The sequence below is a fragment of the Gossypium raimondii genome, chromosome 2 (genome assembly GCF_025698545.1).
Source record: "Gossypium raimondii isolate GPD5lz chromosome 2, ASM2569854v1, whole genome shotgun sequence".
NCBI lineage: Eukaryota > Viridiplantae > Streptophyta > Magnoliopsida > Malvales > Malvaceae > Gossypium > Gossypium raimondii.
Window position 1 is genome coordinate 32,480,599 of NC_068566.1, and position 24,039 is coordinate 32,504,637.

A 24,039-nucleotide genomic window follows, 5' to 3' on the forward strand; every position below is an offset into this window, starting at 1 on the left:
CAACATTTACACAAATGCTACGGGATAAATTTGTTAAATTAGGACCAAATGGACAAAATGTTTAAACTTTGAGGACTAAATTTATTATTACACCAATCTAAATCATGCACAAGTGTCAAAAAACATTAAGGTCGTGATTAATTTTCCTTAATTGCTCACTTTCAAAATTAATAGGGATTAAATTGTTTTGAATTTTATTTGGTCAAATTTGAAATTGAGAGAACTGGAGAGCCTTTTTACCAAATTTGTTATATGGGCAAATATTGATTTTTGATATAGGTACATCTTGTTAAAGTGATCGTTTTGTCAATGTGACATCGTTTATTCGTACCAATCATCGAGCCGTATAAAGGGAGTTACATTTAAGGATTCAGATTCAAATATTGTTGATTTCTTACCCACAAAGATTACAATTATTCTATGGGTAAATTACATCCAATGTCACAAAATTATTAGTAAGTTTACATTTTGGTCACTCAACTTCAAAAAGTTATAAAATGATCACTGAACTATTTAAAAGTTTTCATTTAAGCCATTGGGCTGTTAAAATCGTTAAAAAACTTAACAACCCAATGGCTTAAATAAAAACTTTCGAATTGATCAGTGGCTTAAATGAAAACTTTTGAACAGTTCAATGGACCATTTTGTAACTTTTTGAAGTTGAGTGACCAAAATGTAAACTTACTAATAGTTTAGCAACTTACAAAACATAAATCCAACTTACCGATAACCCGATGTCCGAACAAATGTAACATTGTTTTAGCAGGGAAAGTCGGTTTAAAGTCTACCTTTCAAGTCAACAGCAGACATTCATTCCCATTACTTGGAAACACAATCCAGAGAACAACTAAAGAAATATGGGGGATGAAGTAGATTCTACATCTGCAACGGGTTTCATTTTGGGTGATGAATTTGCTCTTGAGAATTATTATATTGGTTTTGGTTTAATGGAGGATCAAGACGATCACGTCCCATTTCCCTTGTTGACTAATCAAGAGCCTCATCAGCCATTGACGTCTCTCGATCGAGAATGCAATAACAACGGCGCCGCCCTTCATGGCTCTAGTGATCGCTGCTCCGCCGTCTCGGGGCCTCTCAGTTTCACCACTACTCACGGCCCTGACCTCGACGACCAGCAGTTGACTCTCCCTGGCATCGCCGAAATCGCAATTACTCAGCACCACCAGCAACATGGCCAGGTCAGCTTTTTCATGTATTTTTTGACATAATCAACTGATCAAACATATAAACAGGTATTGTTTCCTAGCCTATGTTACTCGGATTAAGTGTGAGTGTCAAATACGGGTGGGAAGGATGCTTGGAGCTCATATCCTCGTTCCTATGTGTTAGAGCAAAGTTGCTTTCATTCCCCAATTTATGGTCAAATGACGGCAATGATGATAGCTTGGACATATTTGAATCTGTGCTGTGACAGTTTTAATTCATTAGAAATCATGAATTTGATATTATATATTTCATTTGTTTAGCAGAAGATGGAGAACTCAGCGAAACATCAATTGAGTTGTGGCACTCATTCTTCATCGTTAGACAGTGATGGCTATGATACCGCGTCGTCGGAGAGTGTCTGGGATGAGATGCTGCAACAATCGAAATTGAAAATTGATCACCAAATTAGTATTCAAGCACCAGAACTTGGGATGGAGTTTTCTTCCGAGGAGGATGCATACAAGTTCTACAAAGACTATGCTAAGGCAACTGGTTTCTCTGTGAGGAAAGGGAAGTATCAATGGTCGTCAAATGGAACAGCTAGGAAACGAACCTTTCTATGTTCGAACGAGGGGTTCCGGTTGAGCAAAACTAGTAGCAGTGCACTAAGGTATAGAAGGAAAGAAACGAGAACTGGATGCGGAGCCATGGTTCAAATCACAAACGAAACTGAGAAATGGATGATCTCCCGCTTAGTTCTCAAACACAATCATAGCCTTGTCGAAGGTTCATACACTCGCAACCGGCAGGCCTTGGAAGATCATTGGACAAAGCGCACAATGGGGAAAACCCGAATGGCACAAAAGGCAGGGGATGCAATTTGTGCAAAAGTTCGCAATGCAGATTTTAGTAGCCACTTGAGTTATCTGAACCAATGTAATCTAAACCCTGAAGATATCCAGGGTTTAATCAACTACTTCAAGCAACAGCAGCTCGAGGATCCTTCCTTCTTCTACACATTGCAAGTCGATGCAAAAAGCAGCCTCATCAGTTTCATTTGGAGGGATGGCAGATCAAAAACAGACTATCAGCACTTTGGGGATGTCGTAGTTCTGGATACCACATTTCGAGTCGGGTCAGAAGGTATGATTTGTGCACCACTTTTAGGGCTTAACCATCATCGGCAGTATGTCTTGTTGGGCTGTGCTTTGCTGCTTGATGAAAGCTTAGATTCTTTTATGTGGTTGTTTGGGACTTTAATGGCAGCAATGGATGGTCTTCAACCAAAGACAATTTTAACTAATGAGTGTCAAGCAATGGCTGATGCAATAAAGGAAGTGTTACCTGATACACAACATCATCTTGGCATGTGGTACATTCAACAAACTATTGAGGAATATCTTCCTGAACCTCATCACCAGTCTGCATTCAGAAACCTTCTCGATAAATGCATCTTCGATTGCCAGTCCGAGGAAGAATTTGATATGTTGTGGAATTCTCTAGTGGATCAATACAAGCTGCATGAAAACGAACGCCTCAAGACCCTATACATGTTGAGGAAGAAATGGTCTCCTGTCTTCGCCAGAAGTACTTTCTTTGCCGGCATACAATCAGCAGATGGTTGCAAGGCCATTAGAACCATTTTCCAGAGCTTGATGAAAGAAAACATGACTCTGCTGAAGTTTGCTCATCGATATCAAACAGTAGCAAAGGAACAACGTACAAAAGAAATCGATGATGACTTATGCTGCAAGAAAATGTCTCCATTGATGATTCTAAAAGGCAGCACCTTGGAGAAACAAGCTGCAGATGTCTATACTTATACCATTTTCAAACTGTTCCAAGATGAGTTACGCGGATGCCTATCTGTGGCAATCAAGGACATGGGGAAAACTGGCACCGTTGCTTCATTCAAGCTGAAAGAGGAAGGTCAAAAGGACAACATTGTCAAGTTTTGTGATTCTTCGAATCAAATCACTTGCAGTTGCAAAAAATACGAATCTATGGGCATCTTATGTGTTCATATTCTTAAGGTATTGAACGCCAAAAATGTCTTCAAGTTACCTTCTCAGTACATATTGAAGCGATGGACCAAATCTGCCACAGATGGGAATGTTTTGAATCATCAAAAGTCACTGAAAGTGAAGAAACTAATGCAAAAAGCTCTACATGTCATTACCAAAAGCCTTGCTTCTGAAGATAGCTATAAGATAGTTGAGGATTCTCTGGACATAGTATTGGGAAAGGTCGAAAATGTTTTGAAAACCAAACATGATGGACACCGGGATAAAGCAAAAGATGTTGAAATTCTTAACGCTTGTAATGAAGGTTTGGAAACTCAAACTGTGCTGTCTGCTCCACCGTTTCAAAAAGAAGAAGCAGAACATAGAATAAGAAGTAAATCAAAGAGAAAGCTCGAAGATGATGTGAGTGAGATAAGCTGCAAATCTATGGATGATTGTGTTCTCCATAGTTACCCTCCTAGAAAAGCAACTAAAGGTAAGAAATGTTATATTCTATGCCGCTCCAACTCTTCATTTTGGTTCAAGTACCCATTTCCAACATTGGATGATATATCTGGCATTTGATTAGGAGCAAATAATGAAGGAGCAAGGGCAGTATCTAGCCACTCGTATTTTGCAGGGGATTTTTTGCAACAACCTGCCTGCATTTCACCCCGACCTCCATTGCCTTCACCGTCAACTGTCCACCAGTTCAAAGGTTTTAGCAAGCCTATGGGTAATTTTCAGGTAAAAACACGAAGTACTATATAAATGGTTAATTAGCCGTAGAGGATATGCACTAAAAGGCTAGTGTTTAGCAAGTAGTTTATCTTAGAGACCATTATATGTTTTAATTGTCATGAGGCATTCAGACTACAGAGCTATGTACGTGCTTGTCCATCATGATTTTGGACATAGGTACGGGGATATTGCATTGAACTTTATATTCAACGAGAAACTATATTATGGTATTGTAGGAAAGAAAGAAGCAAGCACAGGATGTACCAGTGAGTAGAAGAGAAATGGAGACAATGGAAATGACAATAATGGTGGGAATTCATACCAAGTTACTGTCTGATTTTATATTCTTACCATCATTCTTATGTTGTGAATTCGTGATGCAGGCAAGGATGAAAGAGATGCAGGAGGGGATCTTAAGGGCTATAAATGAGACTGTGAAGTCTTAATCATGACCATGAATAACAACCGAGTATAGAGAATCAATTATATTTATACAAGTCTCTTTACTTATTCTGAAAGACTGAAACAATTAAATGAGATGAATCCATGTTTACTTTTCATTTTATATTTGATTCTGCAATTTCATTTGAATAACCTTGTCTTGCTGTTCATGGAGGCTCTCCAATGTGTTTTGTGAAGCGTTGCGAATCCAGAAAATGAAGGGAAAATATATGGAGCAAGTATGTAAAACTTCATTGATGAAACGTGGTATCCTATAAATGGGGGAAACAATCTCAAACAAAGCATTTAGATCATGTGATATCTTGTTGGAGTTTTTGTAAGAGCAGAGGAAGAAAAACAGGACACAAGACAAGTAGCAAGATACAAGAAAAAATTTTTACTTGCTCACAAATGTGCAACAAGGGAGCTTATGGCTGATAGCTCATTTTTGCTCACTCATTCAATAAGAAAACAATACATTTTTAGTCAAATACATCACCAAATACTACCTACTACCACTAAGTAGCCTGGTAACTTGATAAACATTGCTTGTACACATAAACAAGTCACCTAAACTAGTCATTCAACACCTAATGTATCAAGTTGTCATCAACTTGTTCATTTTCAACTAGTTTGATTACAATAAAACTAAAGAGAAAACCTTGTTGTTACAGCAAGCATACGTGCTGCAGCATGTTTACAAGCTACATGCACTTCAACCAAAAATATCACAGCAGCATGGTTGGCCAATTTTCAACACTCCTCTTTGAACTCCATGCTGCGAATACCAATCATTCAACATTTAAGCTTAGCAGTCCCAAAATGCTTTGTTTCAAGTTGAACCTGCTCAAGCAATACATTTTCAACATTGGCCTCATTTTCAACCAAATCTGACTCACACAATACACCATACAGTCTTTTGTGCCAAAAATTTGTTCATCAAATGGAGTATTCTCCTCCTTCACAGCCTTAGTTGACAACACATCTTGCATTGTTCCTTTGTCAATTACAATCTTGTTTCTTCTTGCACAAACAGTTCGTGAGTATAGTTTGCTTGCCTTCAGTCTGCCATTTTGGCTTGCACCCACTCAAGCTTACATTTAGACTGTCCGCCACTTCGGCTTGCACACATTCAGGTTTGCATTTAGACTGTCCGCCACTTCGGCTTGCAATTCAACAGGCTCACAATTTGGCAGGCTCGCACTTTGCTTACTATCTTCAACAGGCTTACAACTTTACAACTCGCATTGAGCTTCCACATGTTACTGAGCTCGTACCTTTGACAGACTCGCATCTTTGCATACTGTCTTTAGCTGGTGTCTTCAACAGGCTTGCAACTATACAAGGCTTGCACCTTTTGATGAGCTCGCACCGCTTGCTGAGCTCATAGCTTGCACTTCTCGCTAAGCTCGCAGCTTTGACATCTTGCTGAGCTTGCAGCTTGCACATTGGAAAGCTCACATACTTTCCTTGAAACTCCTCCTTCAGCTTATTCCAAGCTTGTTTGAAAGTCTTATAAGGTTGAGCTAATATTGTCTTCTCTACAAGCAGTCCTTAATGACATGCTTGTGCTTTGACAACTTCTTTCTTTTTAACAAGCAGTGAAAAAAAATTAATACAAAAACATATCATTTGTTTAGCAGCCCTTCAAAGATCATAAAAGCTCCGATACCAATTGTTGGAGTTTTTGTAAGAGCAGAGGAAGGAAAAAAAAGACATAAGACAAGATAGCAAGATACAAGAAGAAAATTTTACTTGCTCACAAATGTGCAACAAGGGAGCTTATGGCTGATAGCTTATTTTTGCTCACTCATTCAATAAGAAAACAATACATTTATAGCCAAATACATCACCAGATACTACCTACTACCACTAAATTGCTTAGCAACTTGATAAACATTACTTGTACATATAAACAAGCCGCCTAAACTAGTCATTCAACACCTAATGTATCAAGTTGTCATCAACTTGTTCATTTTCAACTAGTTTGATTACAATGAAACTAAAGAGAAAACCTTACTGTTACAAGAAACATGCGTGCTATAGCATGTTTACAAGCTGCATACACTTCAACCAAAAATATCACAGCAGCATGGTTGGCCAATTTTCAATATATCTCCTTCTCAAAAGAATAGCCTTAAACCAAAGATGAAATAAATACATAAAATGTGGGAACAAATTCATTGCTCCTCTATCGAGAAATAAGTGAAAATAGTTTTAACTATGTCTAGCAAAGTGTAAGGTCTTTTGGTGGTGGTATAATAGATTCTTCAGGTGACTTCCCACTCTCAACAACAAAGGCCATCTTTAGACCACACATCGTATGCAGTTCCGGGTGGCAGTGCATAAACCAAACACCTGATAGACACAAAAATCAGAGTAAATTCAATGACCTTACATTACATGGATCATCTCTGCGAAAATTTTACCTGGATTATCAGCTCGGAATCTAATAGTTGTCCATCTTCTGGTTGGCACTCCGATAGTATTTCTTTCTGGAGGATTGACTAGTTTAAACTTAGCAGGGTATTTGGAAGGATCAAAGTTCCCAACACCACTGCCAACTACGAAAAAATTGAAACCATAAATATGGAATGGATGTGACTCTACTGTGAGGAGGTTAGTATCCTGCAATACCAGCTCGATGGTGGAATTGAAAGCCACCTTATTGAGCCTTGTTCCTAGTGAAGTGCCTAGGTTCACTGTAAGTGGTACACCGGTGTAGTAAAATAGGACCGGAGGTCGATCGAGAAAGTCAGTTTTGAATACTCCTTTGATGTGGAAATAATAAGCCTGTAGAAGACCAACCTTTGGCATCACAAAGGTTATATTGTTCAATGAAGTGTCACAGGACAAAGTGCAAAGCCCGTGACCATGGAACAAGATGCGCCCCATGGAGGTCTATCGATTAGATGGGGAACATTTAGCCCACAAAAACTGGCCCGATTCAAAGAACTATTGGAAAAGCCTGTCAGATTGAAGACTGGTTGGCCCAATTATGAAGATATGATAACTTAGGATAATTTGGTAACTAATCTTAGAAGACTGAGGGAATCATTTCTGGTAAAGATTACATTAGATTTGATATGGCATATCTTGTAAATCCCTAAAATCAAGGGATATGGTTAATCTCATCCGCCGATGTAAATGTATCTTGACCGTCGATTTTGAGGGAGTCAACTATAAATAGAGAGCCTTTCCCTCATTTGTACTCATCCATTGTATGTTGAATTCTTAAGAGTAATAGAATTCTTTGAGCATTTACTCAAACACTTTGTGTGCATTCCTTTCTTTGGCTTTCTATTGTCCGTCTGTAGCTTCTTTTGGCACAATTGTTTCCACTATACAAATTGGTGACTTAGAGGAATTCTAAAAGAATCCTAACTTTTGAGAGTAAAGGCTGACTTATGTGAGTTTGGAGCGAACGGCTCGCCTAAGACCGCACGGATCGCGAGACAAAAGATCTAGCCTCGTGACAAGTGGTATCCGAGCCAGGTTTAAAGGCACCATTGGGATGTCGAAAGAAGTTGTTGATTAGAATGAGCCAATACAGACCCGTGGGAGGGCTAGAAAGCAAGTCACTCGAGGGACATGCTATCAGCTTTAGAAAATCGAGTGGTTAATCTCGAGGAGTTCGTAGGGAACATGAAGGAGATGCTTGAGTTGGTCGAGGGACGCACAAATGGGTTTAACTCAATGAATGAGCAACTCAGAGATTTTGTGTTGGATTCTCTCGATGCTAATGCAGAAAAGATGAATGGATTAGTCAATTCCACTACAACAAAGTTGGCAAAGAGGGATGAGAATCTTGAGAATATAGTGTTAGCCATGACGAAAGAAATTGAAGAGCTCAAGGGGGAGCTCACGATTTACAAAGTTACTTTGAGTAATGGGATGTTGTCTTCAAGGCCGAAGCAACAAGCAATGGATGTTCCCAAACCAGAGAAGTTTAAGGGTGCAAGGTTCGGAATGGATGTGGACAACTTATTGTGAGAAATGGAGTAATACTTCTGAGCGATGGACATCGAAGATGATGCCATTAAGGTAAACACTGCTTCAATCTATTTTACTAATGTGGCTCTCTTGTAGTGGTGTTGTAGGTCCATGGACGAAAAACGTGGTGGGAATGCAATTGGGACTTGGGAGGAGTTCCAAAGAGAGTTGAAGAAGTAGTTTTACCCACTGTATGTTGAGAAAGAGACTCAGGCTAAGTTGCGCCGTCTCATGCAACAAGGCACTGTTCAGGAGTATGTTCGAGCATTTAGTGAGTTGATGCTTCAAATCTCCGACTTGAGCGAGAAAGAAGAGTTCTATTGGTTCAAGGATGGGTTAAAGTCGTGGGCAAAGCATAAGTTGCGTAGGCAAGGAATCACCGAACTTACTGTAGCCATGGCTGAAGTAGAGTCCTTTTTTTAGTTTGGTCCAATGAAAGACAAGTTCGAGTCGTCTAAGTCCAATGGAAAAGGCAATGGTAAGAGAAACCATGAGGAAGATGAAGAGAGACATAGTGATGATGGCAACAGTACCGATAGCATAAGTGGCAATGGGAAACCACGAGATGCGAAGTGGGGATCCAACAACCCAAGGGCCAAGGGGAAGAGGATAAAATGCTTCCTTTGTCAAGGACCACACATGGAGCGAAAATGTCTGAAGAAATCGATGATTTCGGCAATCAAAAAGAAAGATGAGCCGAAGGAAGAAGCGAAGCCTATTGAGGGAAATACATCGAGGGTCAATACGATGGTGCTCATTCCTAATAAAAGGAATGGTGAAGAAGGGTTGATATTTGTGGACATCAACATTGCGGGTGAGAAGCGGAGTGCTCTTATTGATACAGGAGTATCAGACTTGTTCTTATCAGAAAAGGCTACGAATAAGCTTGGTCTGTCAATTAAGAAATCGAATAAGAAGATCAAGACAGTAAATTCCGATGAGGCCCTAATGTGGGAGTAGTTCGTAATGTGGAGCTACAAATCAGCGAATGGAAGGGCAAGGAAGACTTTGAGGTAGTCCAATTATATGATTACGATTATGTACTTGGTTTAAACTTCCTTGACAGGATCCAGACAGTTCTGTTTCCATGGGCCGATCAAATTCATATTGTTACTGGTCCATTATTAAAGATTGTTGTGCCAGTGCATCGGGATATGAAGCTTAGCACCAAGGTGTTGTGGTCAATCCAACTAGTCGAAGATGTTTCGTATGTGAGAAACATTAACTCGATAGAATGAAATGCTACGAAAGCCCCTTTGGAAAAGTTAGTGGAGCATAAGACTGATATGAGACCTGTGGAGTTGACTGCGAAGCTGTCACCTTTGGGGAATGTGGATTGTGTACCGAACTTCGAGGGGAAAGAAGCAATACAAAAGTAGTCGAAACTAGTAAATGCTGCAAGTAAGATACATTGCAAACACTCTGATAGTATTTTGAATTCTGATTTGTTGGCTTGGCAAGGTCGTAGGGGCCCTTTCAAAATTCTTAAGCAATGAGATCGAGGGACTGTAGGCGGTACGAAGCCAAGATGTGAGAATCCAGGGGATTCCAATGGGAACAAGTCAAAATTGGGGCAAGTTAAAGCGGAGACTTCTTGCCAACGAGATGTACCAACGAGTGCAACGATTCAAGTTAAGAGACAACGGAAGCCAAGGAAAAGGTTCCGAAGGAAGGGGCAACCCGATCGTAAGACAAGTCGGGAAGAAGCCGAGGCAACAAAAAAGTTCCAAGATGAATCAAGTCAGTGTCATTCAGAAGTCGCAACGAGAGCATTGCGAGAATTTGTGGGGGAGAATGTCCCGGGCCAAAGTGCAAATCTCGTGACCATGGCATAAGATGCACCCCATGGAGGTCTATCGATTAGATGGGGAACATTTAGCCCATGAGAACTAGCCTGATTCAAAGAACTATTAGAAAAGGCTGTCAGATTGAAGCCTGGTTGGCCCGATTATTAAGATATGACAACTTAGGCTAATTTGGTAACTAATGTTAGAAGATTGAGGGAATCATATCTTGTAAAGATTATATTAGATTTGATATGGCATATCTTGTAAATCCGTAAAATAAAGGGATATGGTTAATCATGTTCGTCGATGTAAATGTGTCTTGATCGTCAGTTTTGGGGGAGCTCAACTATAAATAGAGAGCCTCTCCCTCATCTGTACTCATTCATTGTATGTTGAATTCTTAAGAGTAATAGAATTTTTTGAGCATTTACTCAAACACTTTGTGGGCATTCCTTTCTTTGGCTTTCTATTGTTCGTCTGTAGCTTCTTTTGGCATAATCGCTTCCGCTATACAAATTGGTGTCTTAGAGGAATTCTAAAGGAATCTTCTCTTTTGGAAGTAAAGGCTGACTTAGGCGAGTTTGGAGCGAACGGATTACCGAAGGCCGCACGAATCACGAGACAAAAGATCTAGCCCCGTGACAGAAGCAGTTAGTTGTGTACCATTTTGACAACTTGAACATAGGTTCGCACCCAAACCAACTGTGTAAAACAGATGACGGTTCACTTTAAGTGGGACTTTTGCTTGAAATTGTGGGCTATTTAGGCTTCTAAGCCAATTGTTATATCTCAATGCAACATTGGTGTTGTTTGGGGCAGGCAGTTTGGGCATAAATGGGAGAACTGTGTTTGGGATGCCTTTGTAATATAGAATTGCCTACCTCAACCTCCATAGAAAAGGTATCTAAAATTGAAACAAGTCAGAGTGATGTCAATTTCTTAAATTTGTTTTTCTACTCTAAAGCTAGTACTTACTTTTCAAAGAACACGGGAAGAGTGGACCCACTATCAGTAGTTGGTGGTGGCAACTCCAACTTATTAGCTTGGTTTACAAGTATTTCAACGTCTAAATTCCACCATTCCCCTGCATACAAAAACTTAGCATGTTATACATTCCATGTCTGCATAGCAATGAACTTAGAAATATCAATTCCTCTAACCAATTACAACCTAGAATTATTTTAGTTTCTCCATAAGGTTGAGGGAATGGAAACATCCTCCCTTCTTTCGGCATGATGACAATGGCACCGTAGATAGTAGCTCTTAGCCATAAAATATGTGCATGCCACCATAGTGTTCATTGTTATCCCGTGACATTAAAATCATAGGTGTAGCTATGTCCAGTCTTGATGGGGCATTGTGTTATGTATGCAGGTCCATCCGCCCAACCATTACGAAATTGCTTTAACCCATGCCTGCTTAGTTACATGCAAACACAAGCTCGTTCAATATATATATGTATATATGTACATTGTGCATAAAGATAGATTGCAAATGAATGTAAATAACATGCCAATGAATGGAGATGTTATATTGTGCATAGTTAGTGACGTTGACAAGAACTCGATCTCCTTCTCTTGTATAGATGGTCGGTCCTAAAAACCTTCCACTCACGGTGACAATTGGTTTTGCATGGCAAAACCTGCTCACATTCTTCACTCTTATCTGAAGAGCAATGTAAGAGTTATATAAAAGCCATTAACCAATCCTTCATAATAAAATAAAGTTATGCAGTTAAAGAAAACACCCACATCAAACTGATACTTCTCACAGCAGCTTTAGCTGGAGAACTCAAAAACAACTGCAAGTAACTATCAAGCTTCATTGCCATTTTTTAGATTCGAGTTCTGCTAACTAATTATTTTGTACCGAAATGGGAAGAAAAGACATTAATATTTATAGTATTAGAAACATAAGGTAGGTTAATGGAAAGCAATGTATGATTCTAATTTGGTAAATAAAGCAAATGCAAGTGCTACACAAACCTTGGAAGCAATTGTTTAAGAAGTTGAGATATCCATATATGACCAGCAAAGTTGATGATAATTTCTCTATCACCAACAATATAACTTAATGTTTATAACCCATATTATTATACCAGAAATGCTAGCCAGCTATAAGTGGCAGTCACCAGAAAAATTTTCCTTTGCCTTGACATCTTTGATTGGTTAGGTACTGGTTTTTGCCTATAGGAGGTTAAGATGCCGGGTCACCAAAAACCACCTTTTCTATAATCCACTTAACATAAGCCTTAAGTTGGTTTTGATTATTTGTTTACGTAAAAATTTGAAGGCTTGAGATTTTGTTTATATAAAAATTTGAGTGCCGTATCAATTTTTCTCAGGCCATTTTTTTGTTCAAGTTCAAATTTTCTCGATTTCTTTATCAAGTTGGGTTGAGTAAGCCTAAATAGATTTAAATAATTTTGATGTATTATAAATTATATTTCGAATGTAATAAAAAAATTTACTTTTACTTTATGGTAACACAATATAAATTCACTTCATATAAAATAAAAATTTTATATAGATATTTTATTTTAATAAATTTATTGTATATAACATATCTAAATTGTTTATTATATATAGTACTTATGATTATATATAATATATATAAGAATTTTATAAACATAACTAATATTATTATATGATATGCATATGAAATTGCATGTAATATAATTTTTAAAATTGAGACTAAAAAGCATATTCTAGAGTGCAAGCTCATACTAGTGTCATAGGCCTTAGATCAAAGCCTATGACAAGTGCACACAGAGCATCACATCGAGGTTAACTGATTAAATGAGGCTCATTGGACACACTTGAACTGACTTGATTTGTGAAACCCATGGAGAAGCTCATCTACTTGAAACTTTTGTGGCCCAGTGTAACACTCTAGTAAAACTAGAGTTACCATGGTTAATATAAATCTTAAGGAATAAGATTGTATAGAGTTTAAATCCCTTAAAACACTCTAGTTGAATCTGTATCATTGAATCGTGGGAAGCTTAACTATAAATAGAGATTTCCCCTCGTTTGTAATCACTTCATCCCATTGTACTTCACTTCATTCTTGAGTAAAAAAAATATATTTGAGAGCATTTACTCAAACACTTGGTGTGTATTGTTTTCTTGTAGCTTGTTAATTCTTTCGTTACTCTTTCTCTTTTGAGTTTGCTTCCACATTATTTTAGTGCCTTAAAAAATTTTTGGAAGAATTCTCATCTTTCGAGAGTTAGGGTTTACTAAGGCTGTTTGTTAGACTTAAAGTTCTAACCCTGTGATAGTTGGGATCAAAGCTAGTGTTCGAAGGCGTCGGTGGAGATGTCGAAAGGAGTAGACAAGCGGGTTCTGCCTATGAAAACCCGTGAGAGGGGCAAGAAAGTTAGCACCTCGTTGGAAGGCATGGTTGTCAAACTTAAGGGTTCTATAGGTGATGTAAGGGAGACCTTTGAGGAAATTGATGGGCATACCACAGAGCTGGAATCAAGACAAGATCAGCTTAAAGAACAATTGATAGAGGCCCTCAGTGCAAATGTGATTACAATGCAAAGGGTTCTCAATACCGCTGTGGGTGAGCTGATTGAGAAGGATGATGCTCTTGAGGCCATGGTGACAGCCTTGAAAGAACAGATTGTGCAGCTCAATAGGGAGTTTGCTATCTATAAAGCTGCTTTAGGTAATGGGATGTTGACTACAACACTCATGCTTAAGATAGATGTCCCGAAGCCAAAAGAGTTTGATGGGACAAGGTCGGCAAAAGATATTGACAACTTGGGGAATGGAGCAATACTTCCATGCTAGAAGCATCATGGATGATGTTACTAAGGTAAATACTGCTACTATCAGCTCAATAGGGAGTTTGCTATCTATAAAACTGCTTTAGGTAATGGGATGTTGACTACAACACTCATACCTAAGATAAATGTCCCGAAGCTAAAAGAGTTTGATGGGACGAGGTCCACAAAAGATGTGGACAACTTATTGTGGGGAATAGAGCCTACTTCCATGCCAGAAACATCATGGATGATGCTACTAAGGTAAATATTGTTGCTATGTAGTTTATTTATAACTTTTTTTTTATGGTGGCGTCATAAGTCCACAAATGAGAAACGAAGTGGAGCTACCGTTAGGACTTAGGAAGAGTTCCAGAGTGAATTCAAGAGGAAATTTTACCAAGAGTATGTCAAGGATGAGGCTCGAGCTAAGTTGCGCCAGCTTGCGCAACAAGGCACGGTTAAGAAATATGTATGGCAATTCAGTGAATTCATGCACCAGATTTCCAATTTGAGCAAGTAGGCTTTTTTCCCCTTTTATGGATGGGTGAAGCCTTTGGCGAAATAAGAGTTGCAACATCGAGGAGTCAAATAACTTTTCAAAGCCATGACCGTAGCGAAGTCATTAATCGATCTTGTTCCGAGGAAAGACAAGTTCGAGTCTTCCAAGTCCTAAGAAAAGGACAATGGTGGGGGAGATGAAGAAGGATAGATTAAGAATAACAATGACAATGGTGATAATGGGAAACCACATAATGGGAAGTGGAAGCCCAACAACAAACCGAAGAGGCTAGTAAAATACTTCATTTATGATTAGTCTGCATTTTTGCCATCAAAGGGGATGAGGAACCAGAAAAAACATCGTTGAAGCTTGGTTCAATCTTGAGTTCTACCAAAGCCAAGAGGGTCAGAGAGAATGAAAAGAAGTCAGTGAAGTACTTATTATGTTGTGGTCTGCATATGATGCGGGACTGTCCAAAGATATTTAAGTTGTTTGTAACCTGTAGAGAATATGAAGTGGGGCTAGAGAGTGAGAGTTTAAAGCTTGGGTCAATGATACTCAATTCTTTCAAAGTGAAGAAAGATCGCAAGCAGAAAGGATTAATGTTTGTGGACATCAAAAGGAGTGCTCTTGCTGATACGGGGACATCAGACTTGTATATTGGAGAAATTTGTGGATAAACTTGGTCTCTTAATTAGCAAATCAACTAAAAAGATTAGGACTGTAAAATCCAAAGAGGTCCCAACTATGGGAGTAGTACAATGAGTTGAGCTATAGATCAATCAATGGAAAGGCAAGGAAGACTTCTAAGTAATTCACTTGGATGATTACAACTTTGTCCTTGGCATGAATTTCCTTAACAAGATTAATGCTTTTTTGGTTCCTTTTTCTAATTGTATATGTATCTTGGATATTCGACAACAACATTTCATTGTGTCAATGAGTCGAGACATGAGGGGCGAAACCAATGTATTGTCGACAATCCAACTAGCTGAGGATGTTCATTGTAGTAAGAACATTGACTTGGTAGATCAGAGTACTAAGGAAACCCTTTTAGAAATGTTGAAGGGGCAGCAAATCGATGTAAAGCCTGTTGAGTTATTAGTGGGGCTACCGTCTATGAAAGAGGTGGGTTGTGGGGGAAAAGTAGTGACACGAGTTGGGAAATTAAGTCAAGTAAATACTACAAGTGAGGTACATCTCAAACACTTATCTAGTATTTTACATTATGACTTATCGTTGGCTTGGCAAAGACACATGGTTCCTTCTAGATTTCTTAAGTAGGTAAGTCGAAAGGTTTACAAACTGGAGTCGGTAGTTATACTCAAGGTTAACTTAGCATTCAATATGGGTCTGTTTAAGCCTTTTTGTGTGGATGAAGAGGATCCCGATTGAGGCAAGTCACGATGAGATGAAGTAAGAGCAATGGGCTTTTACGAATGAGATCTACAAAAGAGAGAAATGATTTGGGTTAGGTGATGACAAAGACATAAGTCAAGGCAAATGTTCCAAGGGACAAAACGACCGAAAGAGAAACTAGTTGAGAATTAGCCCAAGCATCGAGGCAGTTTCGAGACAAGTCAAACCAGTGTCATTCCGAGGATACTACGAGGATGTCGCAAGAATGGGTGGGAAAAAATGTCACGAGCCGCGAATCAAAGCCCCTGACGAATGCACAGAGAGCATCCCATAATAGTCAATTAATTAAATGAGACTCATTTAACCCACTTGAACTGGCCCGATTCGTTGAACCCGTGGAGAAGCCTATCAACTTGAAGCTTTGATGGCCTAATACAACATTTCTGTAAAATTAGAGTTACCATAATTAATATAAATCCTAAGAGATAAGATTGTATAAAATTTAAATATCTTAGAACTCTCATATTGTAGATAAGCATTAATCTTAGCTATTGATGTAATTCAATCTATATCATTATATATGAGGGAACTCAACTATAAATAGAGGTCTTCCCTACATTTGTAATCACTTTATCCCATTGTACTTCACGTCATTCTTGAAGAAAAGAATATATTTAAGAACATTTACTCAAGCACTTTGTGCGCATTGTTGCCTTGTGACTTTTCAATTCTTTCGTTGCTCCTTAGCTTTTGAGTTTGCTTCCGCTTTATTTTGGTGCCTTAAAGAATTTCTAAGAGAATTTTCATTTTTCGAGAATTAGAATGACTTAGACAAATTTCAAACAAAAATATTACCTAAAACCGCACCGTTTGCTAAACTTAAGTTCCAACCTCATGATACTAGCAACATACATATATATTCATGGAACTCGAACACCATGATCGACTCACTTGAAAATTAACCTTATAATTTTGAATATGAAAGCACAATACACAGCACGTTGATAGATGTGAAAACATAACTCGATCAAGATACCTTGGTGATGACAAAGAAAATATCATGCCACAAGCATTTTGCATTAAGTTCCACATTATCATTTCCACGGATAAACCTGAAGTTTTACTACTATGGGATGTTATAATTGCTTTGGTAAGTTGTGCAAATACTTCATTACTCAAATTACGATATGAATATGTGTTGAAAGTACTATGGTACGCGTTAAGATATGAGTCTTTAAAGATTATATCCTTGTATTCATCCATGTATTTGAGGTCATTAAAGCTCATATCCTTGTATTTGTGACCGTTAAACCGCATATGTTTAAAAGAAAAATAAAGATCCAGAGCAATATAGATAAAATCAATCAGTAACATGCGAAAACTAAATGGATTCAGCATTTTACATATCTATTTAACAGAGCTTTTAAAAAAAAAAAAACTATAGATAAAATGCCTGCATTCCAATATCATGTAAGAAGCTTTCACTTCGTGTCACCCTCTGGGAGGAAACCAGAAAAACAAAAACACAAGGGAGGAAAGATCAAAAAGGTGAAGAGATGGGCAAAAAGAAACGAGTCATAGCTATACTTACAATAACGAGAGTTGCTTATAAAACATAGAAAGCTATCTTAAAGATGGCTATCTTCTCTATAACCTTGCTTAGCTATGACTAGGAGACAACTTTACACCAGTTCTTACTTGAGCAAGAGAATCAACTACTATGATTTAAGGCTGTTAAGTGATTTAGTCCTCCTCGTCGTCGTCATCATCATCATCATCATCTTGATCATCATCAGAGTCATCATCATCATCTTTACCCTGTAAATGGACAGATATCAAAGCAGGAGATATTATCTAACCTATATCTTTAACAGAGTCAAATAAAATTATGTCATCATCATCTTTTCCCTGTAAGTGCGAATATAAATGAAATAAACATAAATGCTACAAAATTATTAGTCTAATATATCTTTACTTTAAACAGAATATATAATTAAGCCATCACCATCTGACAACAATGTAGTTATGTCTGACAAGTTTCAGAATTTCCAGACGCAGCAACAAATCCCAAAGAGCTATTACCTGAGTTGTGACCTAGGTGCAAGTACTCCCTAAGAATAAAGAGAAAAGACATATAATGCTTCCTTAAATAACAAAACAATCTTTATTATTGAAAATTCAACCTCATTCTCCCACTTTCCTTTATTCCAGATTATAAACATCTCCATTCTGAAACCTGAATCTCTAATTTAGTCAAATATGATACACTGGACGACAACCATTTCTTTCTCTACATGAAATGTTCTCCAAAAACTTACCTTAAGCATCTCAAATTATATTCTCAGACACCTATCACCTGCAATCTCAAAGTGCTTCTTCATCCAATATAAGATTTTGACCATATTGAATTGGGTGGAGTTCTAGAGCTAAACTTGTCAGAGATAATCTAAAAGGCACTCGTATAGAACAAGATTCACATATCAAATTCCACTCATTTGATTACGGTTAACCTCTTGCCCCATATTGCTCTATGAGGCATTCAAGCATTCTTGGGCCAAAGCATAGAACACATTTTTTTGAGATACATAAATCACAAATCTCACTCCTATCACTATCCAGTTTCAGAGGGATTCTCCAGGATTAATATGGAAAGCATAGAAATCGCAATATATTTACATGGACAAGTAGGATTACAAGAATTTTAACAAAAACCAGCACCTTGTAGGACTATCCATACAGAGTAGAAATTCTCTGAGTTAATATAATGCATTATAAAGAGGAATAGTAATTTACTGCATAAACTATATCATCTTCAATAACCAACTAACATATGATTATTAGAACGGTTTAAGAGTTAAGTCTATGAACAAGTAACCTCAAACCTACACGAGTGCATTTTTTTCTGAAAGAAATAACAAACACAGTAAAAATGGGACATGAAAGAAAGTATTCAGTTTCCCAAAGAAACGAAAAACAGAAAAATAGTATACCTCTTCATCACCTTCATCTCCGTCAAAATCCTCTTCATCGGCCTCCTGCATCAAGAAAGTTCCAATAACAATTAGCAAAGGGAAACAAAACATGATCACGAAAAACAGTATGTACAACAAATCATGAGAAGCAGGAGGAAAAAAGAGGTTACATTGTTGAAATAAGTGAGAGGATTGGGCCATAAATCCTCCTTGATAATCTCTGCTACCTGCAGTGTTCATCAAATGAAAGCTTAGACCAGCGCTGTTACAGAATGAGTAAAATAAACTAATAGTACATGCATAGAGAATTTACCTCATCATGAATTTCATCCATGTCATCTTTTTGCTGAGCATCAGCAAACCAGGTAAAGAAGCTGCGTTATATGTTGATAAAATTTAGCACAATACAGAATTGGTTTGCAGTGTGACTCATAAATGAAGGATCAAATACAAGTGGCATAAATGCATATGAACTTCACAACATATTATAAGAAATTTCAAATATATACATGCATATATATATAAATACATAGCAGTTATAAAAACACCACCAGTATTGTCAGAAGCGGACTGGACCAGCCGGTTGAACTGGGAACCAGTAGTCCAAACAGTTTGACAATGATATATAACCACGAATAGAGCAAACTGCTATGAACCGGAAGAAAACTGGGAACCATGACCAGAAAAAGGCAGTCCAATTGGTTATGTTTTTTTAAACTTTTATTATTTATTTAACTATTGCTCAACTGGTTGGACTAGTAACCGGCTGTCTGACCAGTCCAACCACCAATCCAACTCTTATAACATAGCACGCCACACAAAGTAACTGCATTTCACAGCATGGAGTGATGGAGATATTAATAAACTGATCTCAAGTTTTATGTTACTCAAGTCCTAAGCCTGAGAAAAATTGACTGATGGGTATGATAAACAAACCTTTCTTCGGCAAGTTGTCGCTTGTTTCCTTTTTTCTCATGATTAACTCCATTTGGCAAGCCCTTAACATTTAAGGAAAATAATTTCATATGATATCCAAGGAAAACATAAAACAAGAAGCAGGATAGTCATCAAAAGAGAACGTCTTACCTTGCCCTCTTTCCACTTGATTGGGGTAGCAGTAATTTTGGTTCCATCATCAAGGAAGGTAAAGGTCTTTGTAAGCTTTGTATTTTCAAAGTACGGATTGGAATTAAAATTCTGAAAAATTATAATAAAGCCGGTCAACAAATCATCAGATATATTAGAGTATGAATTATGTTTCTTCTAACAGTAGTTCAATGCAAGCAAATGAAATTAAGAGCAACTTCAATCACCAAAAATAAGGTAAGAATAAGAATCTGAATAAACTTACAAATGTGATAGTGTATCCAGATTTCAGATCTTTAAAATCCTCCACTTCAAGTGAGTTAATATATTTGAATATCTACCAAGAATAATAATTGAAAAGAAGAAGATTAAAAAATAAGAAAGAATTCACAAAATTCAGGCAAACATCAAGAAACATCTATAAAAAATAAAATCAAAAATCAATGTTGGAAAGTAAAATAAGCGCAAAATGATAAGTTCATTTTGGGAAAGAAGTGACATTAAACCTTCTGATCCTCTTCAGTCAAAAGATCACCAAGAGCAGGATGGCTCAAGAACTGCACATGAAGAATGCAAGTCAATTTAATACGTTCTTCTGAACATGTAAACAAATTTAACAAATTGTTCACCATATTAAAATGGGAAGAACAGAATAACTTACAGCTGTTAACCAGAAATCAGGAATTGAATTGATGATTTCATTCCGCTTATCATAGACCGGTTTGCGAACTTCATTGTATTTCTGCTCCACTTCCAAGACTTTCTCACTTGCCTCTTCATTGATCTACAACCAAAAAAACAGAACCGAAAAACTTACAATCAGAAACACCACATGTGACATTTACCACTTCATCTGTACGCTTGTAAGCAAGCATAGCCACATTAAATCACCTGCCTCGCAATAAGACATAATAATCCAAAGTAACTTCACAAATAAAAGAAGAAATCAAAATTGTGCTTAACAAAGCTAGGGGACACTTAGATACACGGAAGAAAACATTAAAGGACTCAATCATACTACAAAGATGATCAGATGCAAGAATTAACAATCAACATTAGATCACCAAATAAATATACATATAAAACAAAGCTTAGCACAATAATTCAGATGAACCCAACATAAAAACAGCATACAAAGCCGATAAAGTACAAATATTAACGACCAGAGCAGTAAATTTTAAACATCTATTTCATCGACCCGCAATTGAAATTACAGCAAATTCAATACTTTGACACTTAAAACATCATTCAATTAACATTATACCATAAAAAAACACAAGGAAATCCAAATTTTTTATTTAAAAAATTCTAAAATTTGCTAATTTTCCAGCTCATACACCTTAAACAAGGGAGAAATGAGAAGAAAAAGGAAATCAGCATATACACGCATTATATAAATGAAAAAGCGGCATGTAGATAAAAATGGACCTTCTCAAGCTCGTCTTGGATCTCTTGAAGCTTCTCGATGGAAATGACGAGGTCTCCATCTATTTGATCATGGTTCTCTTCCTCTACTTTCTCTGCTACTTTCATCTTCTTTCCTTTGTCGGCCACCATTTTCTAAACCCTAGAGAACAATATAATAAAACCCTAATCCTAAAAATTTCTGCCTCTTCTCTCCTCTCTCTCACTTTTGCTCCCTTTCTCTTTAAAACCCTAGTTCTGTTTTTTTTGTGTTTTCCCTCTGATATCTACGGGGACAAAAGCGAGTGAGTGAGTGAGAGAGAGAGAAAGAGTAGAGAATGCTAGGGTTTTGGGAGTTTATATCTGTTCAGTTGGGAGCTGACACCTGTAATTTGAGGGTACTAAGGTCATTTAATTGTGAGATGTTGGGGGTAGTAAGGGTAATTCAAGGATGGATTCGGATATTTTTGAGTTCTGATGTTCGGAAACAGAATCTTTCTGCGTGGCTTGCGGTAGGTAGTACTTCAACCCATTGTGTCCATAGATAAGGTTGGTTGGTTAGTTTACATTACAAACTTTGATATCTTTGTATAAATATAAAAAAAACTAATGCCACTTTATTTTTATTTAATTTTAACCTTTCAAATCTTTATATTTTATTATTATATTTAAATTAAGAATTATAAGGATAACATTTGGGATCTAAATTTAGACAAATCTTCTAACGTGGTACCTAAATTTTTCAAAAAAATTATTTTTACATTTGATAAACAGTGATAATTTTTAACCTATTGAAGCACGTGATCCAATGATAAGATTTCATGTGTCATTGTACGTAAAGTTATTTTTGCATTCAAGTAATTCAAGGGACTTAAATTTAATTAATACCAATTCTATTTTTGAGGAAAAAAATCTCTAGAACATTGCCTTTTTCGCATTCTCAACTTTTCGTGTCATCTTTTCTTCTCTGCTCCTTTAATCAATTAAAAATCAATAAAATCATAAATCAAAAATACATTTTTTCGGCTAAATAAGGGCTATAGGCCAATTTTTTTAATTAGGCCTTTAGGCTAATTTTAACATTAATTAGGGAAATAGACCGATTTTAGGAGAGAGAAGGTGAAAGTGCATCCAACTGGGCGCGTTTTCTCCACAGATAAAGAAAACGCGCCCAGTTGGATGTGCTTTCCCTTAATGGTAAACTGCAACGATTTTTTGACCGTTGCTGCGCCAAACGGTAAAAAAAATTTAAAACCTAACAATAACTTTTTTAACCTATAAATACCTCCCAATTTTCATTTTTTTCATTCACATCCTTCTCTCAAACTCTCTCAAACTTTTTATTCAAAATTTATTTATATTTTCATTTAAAATACTATTTTTTAATTATATCATATTTTACTCGTTCGAATCAATTTCTCGAGAATGGATGCCTCTCTAATCCGCTTCGGCGACAAACCATATTTCCACCACCCAAATAGCAATGGTAATTCGTTATTTTTAAATTCTTGATATTTTTAATTATGTTAAATATTTTTTTATAAATCTAAATAATTTTTTATGTTATAAATAGGCGGACAATCGTGTGCTGGAGGCGTTCATATATAATACTCGGGAGCCTCCGATCCCTGAAATTCGTGGGTACCTACAAGAGCCTGGATTCTTGCATGAGTCTCGCATGCAAGTGAGCTACAAACTCGATCCCATGTTAATTAGCACGTTGGTGGAAAGATAGATGCCCGAAACACACACTTTCCACCTTCTATGCGGTGAGTGTACAATCACACTCGAGGACGTAGCGTTACAGCTCGATCTGCTAGTGGATGGGCCAGTCATCACAGGATCAACGTTGGTTCAGAGAAAAGTGGACCTTTGCATGGCAATGTTGGGGAAGGTCCCGAACAGGTTCAAAGGTCGGATATTGATCAATTGGTTGGAGAAAATTTTCGATAAGCTTCCCAACGATGCAACGGAGAAGGTCATACAACAGTATGCTCGAGCATTTATCATAAGGTTAACCGAGGGCATTTTAATGCCCAATAAATCTAGAAATTTGGAACATGTAAGGTGGCTTCTACATCTAATTGACTTCAGTGAATGTGCAAAACTAAGTTGGGGATTTGCCGTGTTATCGACGTTATATTAGGAGCTTTGTCGGGTAATACAATCGGATAAGATGTCGATCGGTGGTTTCTTGATGCTAATGCAGTTGTGGGCTTAGTGGCGAATACTATTTCTATGTCCTAGAGTCACCAACCTATACACGTTCCCGTTGGTGACGAGGTAAACATCATTTATCAATAAATATGTAGTTTGTGCAGTAAATGTTTTTATTTATCATATGTTTCACCTAATATATCGTTTGTACAAGTGGAACCATAAGTCAAGTTATGTAGGATTGCCCCACGAGTTGGAAGACATTAGGTGACCGCCTTCGGACGTACTAACATCCAAACTGTGAATACTATAATAAAATATAGAATGACAATGTGGTATCCGCAAGTATATGGGTCGAGTTGTAACATAGTGTTACAACAAAGTAGGTAAGTACTCCTAGGATCGTACCCAAGGGAGGCGAGTGCTAGATCTATTCTAACCTAAACACTAAAAGACCTAATTAGTACTTTTAAATAAATTATAGTACAAAAGAAAAAAGAGAGTTTTTATGGATTTTATAATAATACTAAAATTACATAAAATAAATAAAACTCAAGAGACAAAAGAGGTTAGTAAATCAAATCTCGATTATGGATGATTAGCTCACTTCGGTAATGTAACAGCTCGTTTTTAGTGAAATCAAAACAGTGGTTTT

At 37.2% G+C, this 24,039-nt stretch overlaps 2 protein-coding genes and 1 pseudogene across 4 annotated transcripts; 1 reads left to right on the top strand and 2 right to left on the bottom strand.

Moving 5' to 3' along the window:
* Positions 1-772: 772 nt before the first annotated feature.
* On the top strand, positions 773-4,476 carry LOC105788404 (protein FAR1-RELATED SEQUENCE 7). 2 transcript variants are annotated; one of them, XM_012615290.2, is made up of 5 exons: positions 773-1,199; positions 1,488-3,666; positions 3,760-3,917; positions 4,148-4,219; positions 4,295-4,476. In XM_012615290.2, exons 1-5 carry the CDS (start codon positions 858-860, stop codon positions 4,355-4,357), a joined length of 2,814 nt encoding a protein of 937 aa, XP_012470744.1. In that variant the 5' UTR covers positions 773-857; the 3' UTR covers positions 4,358-4,476. The 2 variants fall into 2 exon arrangements, with proteins under 2 accessions (XP_012470744.1, XP_012470745.1); XM_012615291.2 differs by having other exon boundaries at positions 774-1,199; positions 1,491-3,666.
* A 2,103-nt stretch (positions 4,477-6,579) lies between these two features.
* On the bottom strand, positions 6,580-11,963 carry LOC105789632 (laccase-11-like; annotated as a pseudogene).
* Positions 11,964-17,204: 5,241 nt separating this feature from the next.
* On the bottom strand, positions 17,205-21,569 carry LOC105788405 (NAP1-related protein 1). Of its 2 annotated transcripts, XM_012615296.2 has the most exons (11): positions 21,252-21,569; positions 20,485-20,607; positions 20,330-20,380; positions 20,089-20,160; positions 19,824-19,934; positions 19,674-19,735; positions 19,051-19,111; positions 18,908-18,964; positions 18,756-18,800; positions 17,464-17,583; positions 17,205-17,263 (listed from the first exon to the last, which is right to left on the bottom strand). In XM_012615296.2, the coding sequence occupies exons 1-10, from the start codon at positions 21,378-21,380 to the stop codon at positions 17,509-17,511; spliced, it is 786 nt and encodes a 261-aa protein (XP_012470750.1). In that variant the 5' UTR covers positions 21,381-21,569; the 3' UTR covers positions 17,205-17,263; positions 17,464-17,508. The 2 variants fall into 2 exon arrangements, with proteins under 2 accessions (XP_012470750.1, XP_012470749.1); XM_012615295.2 differs by having other exon boundaries at positions 17,205-17,583.
* Positions 21,570-24,039: the final 2,470 nt, after the last annotated feature.

Excerpts from the sequence above, each read along its gene's own strand:
- LOC105788404 (XM_012615290.2), top strand. The coding sequence starts at position 858 with ATGGGGGATGAAGTAGATTCTACATCTGCAACGGGTTTCATTTTGGGT. Across the intron at positions 3,667-3,759 it reads TCCTAGAAAAGCAACTAAAG|GAGCAAATAATGAAGGAGCA; the intron begins GTAAGAAATGTT and ends GCATTTGATTAG. Across the intron at positions 4,220-4,294 it reads CAATGGAAATGACAATAATG|GCAAGGATGAAAGAGATGCA; the intron begins GTGGGAATTCAT and ends TTCGTGATGCAG.
- LOC105788405 (XM_012615296.2), bottom strand. The coding sequence starts at position 21,380 with ATGGTGGCCGACAAAGGAAAGAAGATGAAAGTAGCAGAGAAAGTAGAG. Across the intron at positions 20,381-20,484 it reads CTGATTTCTGGTTAACAGCT|TTCTTGAGCCATCCTGCTCT; the intron begins GTAAGTTATTCT and ends CTTCATGTGCAG. Across the intron at positions 19,935-20,088 it reads CTGGATACACTATCACATTT|AATTTTAATTCCAATCCGTA; the intron begins GTAAGTTTATTC and ends ATAATTTTTCAG.